General features: G+C 35.7%; 1 protein-coding gene across 1 annotated transcript in view; it reads left to right on the forward strand.

The window, feature by feature from the left end:
* The window catches only part of LOC139698752 (condensin-2 complex subunit D3-like), a 32,300-nt gene extending 28,789 nt beyond the window's left edge, over window positions 1–3,511 (forward strand). The window contains exons 13-16 of the mRNA XM_071597658.1: window positions 93–276; window positions 1,182–1,435; window positions 2,761–2,898; window positions 3,351–3,511. Coding sequence (XP_071453759.1) covers window positions 93–276; window positions 1,182–1,435; window positions 2,761–2,898; window positions 3,351–3,434 — 660 coding nt within the window. The 3' untranslated portion in view covers window positions 3,435–3,511. The remainder of the gene's footprint in view (window positions 1–92; window positions 277–1,181; window positions 1,436–2,760; window positions 2,899–3,350) is intronic.
* Window positions 3,512–6,254: the final 2,743 nt, after the last annotated feature.

The following is a 6,254-nucleotide window of genomic DNA, read 5'->3' on the forward strand; positions in this document are numbered from 1 at the left end:
TTCTAATTCAGTGAAAATCAATTTAACTGTTTTTATGTGGAATATTGTCAGAAAAAATTGCTGTTAATAATTGTGTTTATACATTCATTTAGGGTCATGAGATATACAAAGTATATACGGTTGATTCAAGTGGTCGAAGCATAGACAACATCTTCCATGGAACCTCTGAAGAGGAACAAATGGAAGAGAGACGAAATATTTTCCGTTTCATGCTCCAACAAATAAGTGATGATCAGCGGCAGAAAATCATTGGCAAAATTTGTCGGGAAGTGCTTGGTATGAATTATGGTTAGGAAATCCACCTCAATTTTTAATGTTGGTTATTAACCACCTTGATGAACTCAAGCATTGGCTAGCAAGGCTAACCTTCCATTGGGCCCATGTCCTTAGTTTTAAAAATCATGTAAAGGTGTTTAAAATTCACATAAGCAAATTCTAGGGACAGTGCCATTTGTGAAAAAAGTGATCCTCCTTCAACTCACCTACCCTAACTCTCATCCCACAGGGTAATATGTATTGTACATAAGATACTATCTGTCCTTTCACTTTTTGTGAAATTGATACTTCATGTCAAAGCCTAAATGTGTTGATTTTTTTTACCCAGTGTAGCAATACTTCTATTGGTAATTCAGTCAATATTTTATCTATATCCTGTAAACTCTCTTCCTTATCATGCATCACAGCATGGAATAATTGTAAATTTGTCTTGGAAAAATCATAGCATCAGAGTGCAAATTTTTCAAACTCCATTTAATGTAATTCCTTCAAAGTGTAAAGATGATTTCCATTGACTGGGATTCAAACCGGAATCCCTGGATATCTGGCTGAGTGTTTTAACGAGTTAAGCTACTGAGGCATCCTCTTACACTCTGAATTTTTGATGGGCTTTCAAGAAAGAAGATATTACTATTATGATGGAATACCATGCATACAGTGTTACAGGTATTCAAAATTGTGTGTGTTGCACAATGGTCCATGAGGTTAAAGCCAAGCTTTAAACACTAGGATGTTTTACCTTTGGCAAAAACAATACTGGTTTGAATCCCAGTCAAGGCAAATGATCTTTACGCTTTGAAGTTATTGAATTATAATATGCATTAACAGATGACTTAGTAAAAAGTTACTTTTCCAACATTTCTTACAGTTTCTTTGTAAGTGTAATTCTCTTTTGCAATCACCAGGTGGTGTTGTGGAGGGTGCCGTGTCCATAGACTCCAATGAAGGATGCCAATTGCTGGCTGATGCCCTCTGGATGCTCACGACAGAAGAGATTCGCCCAAGTGGGTTGAAAGGTAATGAGGATGATATGGAGGAAGGAGAGATGACTGCTGATGCGACATCGGCAGAAGAAGCTGGTACCTCAAGTGAGGCACCAGCCCAAACGACAGAGGCATCAACTGAGACACCAGGCAAAAAGAAGAAAAACCAGTTTCCTGTGAGTCAAATGCCAAATGCAATAATTCATTGGGTGTTTTTCATTTCTCATCATTGCTTCAAGCTTAAAAAGGCCATAAAGCCTTTCGATGTGATGTCAGTGTGTGAATTCCCGGAAATGAGTTGGGGGAGATTTAATTAACAAACCAAGAAAATTTAAAATTTAAGATTTTTTGTAAAGGAAATAAGCTTAAAAAAACCTCAGTATGATGACAAACTGACAAAATTCTTCACAGTTGCAATTGCAACAATGTGTTACTTAGGTTAAGGAACAGATAGGGAAATAATAGAGTAATAGTTACAAAATAATATAAAGTGGGAAGGAGAGCCAACATGAAGCGCACATAGTGCTTAATATGAAACTGAGGAAAGGGTAATGAATATGGAGCGAGTGAGTGTTAGAATGCCATTAGTAGAGTTAAAAGCTGACCTGACCAATCTAATGGTAATCATAGTGTACTGTCAACCAGTAGCCCAACAGGAGGAAGAATTAGACAGCTTGTACGATTAATTAAAAGAAATTATTTGGTTTGAGAGATGGTTGAAGCTGATATTTTGTGGAATTTCATTCCAGAAAATTATCTGAGCTAACCACAATGATAAATATTATTTAGTTGACTTTCATTAGTTCTTTGGAAATGAAAAATCACTTGTGAGCATCTGTAACCCACCCAGTGATGGGTGGTGGGAGTAGTATTGAATAAGAATAAAGTCATACCAGTGTAATTGGGGATCAGGATGGTGCAATGGCAAATGTACTGGCTTCCTACCCAGAGGGCCCAGGTTCGACTCCTGGTCAGCAGAGTGCTATGCATGAGATCTTTTTTAGTACTCTCCACAAAGTCCTACTTGAGGTGCTTTGTGGAGAGTTCTTTAAATGAGTATGCTGTTAGTCGGATGGGACGTTAAACTGTGGACCCCTTTGGCACCTTTTGTTAAGAGTAGGCTAATACCGATGCAAGGCACCTCTCCATCCTTCCTCCTCCATTCATCCATCCCTAATGGTGCAAATGACCTAATCTGTCAGTTGCCTCCCATAAATCTACTGCTACTACCAGTGTGAGCTATCGAGAAATTACTTCTCACCATGAAATTGGCCCTGAGAAATGAGTGCATACGTAAGAATGCCTCACAACCTTATCCGGACAGCCATCCATGCGACATTAATTGATCCACCAAATTTTCGAGTCAATGGTTTCAAGTTCTAGAGTCAATGGTTTCTTTTAGGTTGAATAAAAAAAATTGTGGATTTGTGATATCATGATATATGTAGTACTTTTATAACTCTATGCCTTCTCAATAAAAACTATTCCTCTCTATTTTCAGGGCATGCAAAAGGAAATGCTAGATGTCCTTCTGCCAATTGCAGTGTCATTGATGCAGAGATTGGAGCAGCTGAAATCACCTCTGCTCATGCATCTGATGAATTTCCTCGTGCTTACCATAAAAGAATATAAAATTGATGTGAGTGTATTTTTCAAAATGATGACTTGCATTTACTGATTGTGAGTTTGACTTTAAATTATTCCACCCAAGTCAACGTGCAACAAAATTGTGATGCTCAGGGAATCTTTTAGTTATAGATTATTTTTCTAGATGGAAATCCCAAATTAATAATTACATTCAGTAGTAAAAACTCCAAGCAAGTAAAAGCAGGTATTGATAAGGGTTGACATGGTTTTTTCAAAATTATTTCTTTGGCCAACTTGCCACTGGCATTAAAACCCATTTTGATGTATGTTAAATATTGTAATTATTAATTAAATCAAAACTATTTAGTGGCTTAGATTATATAATATGTTTGAGCTTTTTAAGCTACATTAATGAGAAGAAATTAATGATGTGTTTAAAATTCTCTATTCATCCCAATATGTTGATTCACATGTTCTTAAACTTAACATTTTTTTCAATTTCAGGTGGTGGAGTTGGTTTCTGGAGATCAAAAATTGACTGATGATATAACGAGAAATGTTAAGACCTATGAGTCAAAGAAGACTTAGGTGGACCTGGGATGACTTAAATTGTGACAGTTCCATGAAATGAGAAGCTCTGCAACAATTTCAGAGTGTAAAAATCATTCGCCTTGACTGGGATTCGAACCCAGATCCCTCAATCGTTCGAATCCCAGTCAAGGCGAATGATTTTTACACTCTGAAATTGTTGCATTGAATTGAATTTTAGCAGATGACTCCGTTAAAAGTTACTGTTGCGGCATATCCTGCAGTTTCTTTGGAAGAATGAGAAGCTCTATTTGAATTTTAATTTATCATCCTTTCATGATATCTTTCAGTGAAGTCATGGGTAAACCTCTTTTGTTGTAGTGCTTAAGATATTTTTAATTAAAAGTGAATGCTTTTTCTGAAAAATTGTGAAAATTTTAATTACAGTCATTGTAATTGTCATTATTTGGTCACCAATCAGTGAACTATCATCTTCTGCCACAGTTAGATATGCCTTTAGATGGCTTAATGTCCTGGTGGAAGCTGTTTGCTGTTTGAGGAGCACTCCCTGTCTCATTATAGTCAAACATAACTATTATGCCAATTATTCTGTCCATAAGTTCAGTATTTCAGCTGGTTTACGTTGTGTGGACCATGTGACTATTTTATGTTCCCATTATTTAATTGATGAATTGCATGTCATATTTTATTGACTAGGGCAGTGTATGATCTTGAGCTGTGTCTTGAATTCTCTACAATTTTTCACTGTCCCAGTTCAAGATAATGTAGTGATTGGATTATGTATATTTTACTATATACTGTATTTTATAAATGATTGTTTTTGTTAAATGTTGTTTGAACAGTAAAGATTTTGCAAAAAAATGTTTACTCTGTTTACAAGTTGTACATCCTCAATAATCTTATGTAACCCTTTTTTTAATGTTATTGTTTTTCATTTTCAGAAGGTCTGAATGACTTTATTTTCAAAATTACTCATCAGGGAAAAGGTTTTGGATTTGATAGGTTAAAGACATGATTTTATTCTTTTTAATGCAATGTGAAATCAACTCAAAAAATTATCCTTTAAACAATGATGGATGTAGATTTAATTATGAGTCCTGGCAACTATAGGACTTGGCCCCCTGGGCCATGTGTTGTGCATAGCAGTGGTAAAGGTAAGGATTTCATAGTCATAATGTCATGGAATCCGTGTAGATCAAATTGACAACAGCAGCACAGAAGAGGACTGAACCAGTTCGAATAGAATTTGGAATGTTAGGAAAATGTAGAGGGCTGAAATTATGAAATATAAATCGGAAGATGAAGGGAGGAAATACGCAAGGTAAGATGAAAGGACAGTGGGGATTACTGGAGTGATAATTATAGAGTAATGCAGTAGACCAGTATCAGGAAAGACCATGGGACAAATCAAGAAGGAGTTTAATAGAGAGGCTAACAGACGGTAAGGGAATTAACACTGAATAGAATGGATGGAGAGCTGCAGTAAACCCATCTTAGGATAAAAATATTGATGATATCAAAACATTCGGCCCCAGTGGTGGCCGGGTAATGTCCTTGCCTTCTAACCCAGAGGTCATGGATTCGATTCCCATAGGAGGGTTTTCCTCTGCCTGGGGGTTGGTCTGTCATTGTATTCAATGTAATGTTAAGGGGTTAGGTGGAAAAAGGGACAAGATAAGTCTCAAAATCACCAATATAAAGTCATAAAATAAATTGTGTTTGAGTAATACTTTTGTTGTACCACCTGCTCTGTTATGCAATATACACTTGTTCTTTTATAATACATGCAATATATAGTTACTCTATCAATCAATGTGATGCAAAATATTGTAATAAAGAGAATCATTTGTCAATAAACACTCCCAAAACCCATTTTCTTAAAAAAAGGACGATTCTTACTGTGTTGTGGGTGGGTTTGATGTTTTGGTGTTGATCTGGAACTGGCTATTTTTTATCATGCTGAATATAAAACAGTGAAATACTAAAGCAACTATCATGCCTATCACAATAGCAGAATAATTCCTTAATGGTATAATAAACAATCACAGTTTTTGGTAAAATAAAATAATACCTATAAAAATGAAAGTAACTGTTAAGAAAAGCCTCCTTAAAACTGATTTGGAGCGTAATTATATGCAGCATGGAAACATAGTATTTGAAGAAGCATTATATATGCAGATTGGAGGCTTTTGAAATGTGGGTGTGGAGAAGTTGAAGGGGACAAACAGAAAGTTAAACAAATGAAATGTTAGTGAAGGTGGGGGAGGAGAGGGAATTGCTTGGAAAAATTCTAAGGAGACCGTAAAAATGGATGCAAAGAATATTGTTGAGCAATTGGATATTGAAGACTGTGATGGGGAGAGAATTTGAGGTAAATGAGGAAGGGGCAGGAATAGGATAGGGATGTTGGACATGATGTAGGGAGGAAGGAAATATATGGGGATGAAGAAGGACTATGTTGTAGAGTAAGATGTTTGGTTGTGTTTTGTTAAGAGAGAGAAGATATTTATTTGGTAATTGTGTCCATCCAAAACCTACCTCAGCTGGTAGATTACCTATGATAATAAAATCTATGAGGACTTAAATGAGGTCATGTAAAGTTACCATGTTTAAAGTTATAGCAAAAAGGAATATCATAAGTGGCAAATAAATGTGTAAATATTCTCCATGTGAGTTCATTTTTGACCTCTGAACTTTTTTTTTCTCTTTAAATCCCATGTACATGCTGCATACTCCATTAGGTGAACATCTCTCAATTTAAGTTCACTCTCCCTTCAGTAAGCTAAAATTATTCAAATTCTAGTACAGTGATTATTGCTAATGGCATATTAAATAGGATAAATCGTTAATGCATCAAAA

This window comes from Hetaerina americana, unplaced genomic scaffold (assembly GCF_022747635.1).
Source record: "Hetaerina americana unplaced genomic scaffold, ioHetAmer1.1.p SCAF_9, whole genome shotgun sequence".
Lineage (NCBI taxonomy): Eukaryota > Metazoa > Arthropoda > Insecta > Odonata > Calopterygidae > Hetaerina > Hetaerina americana.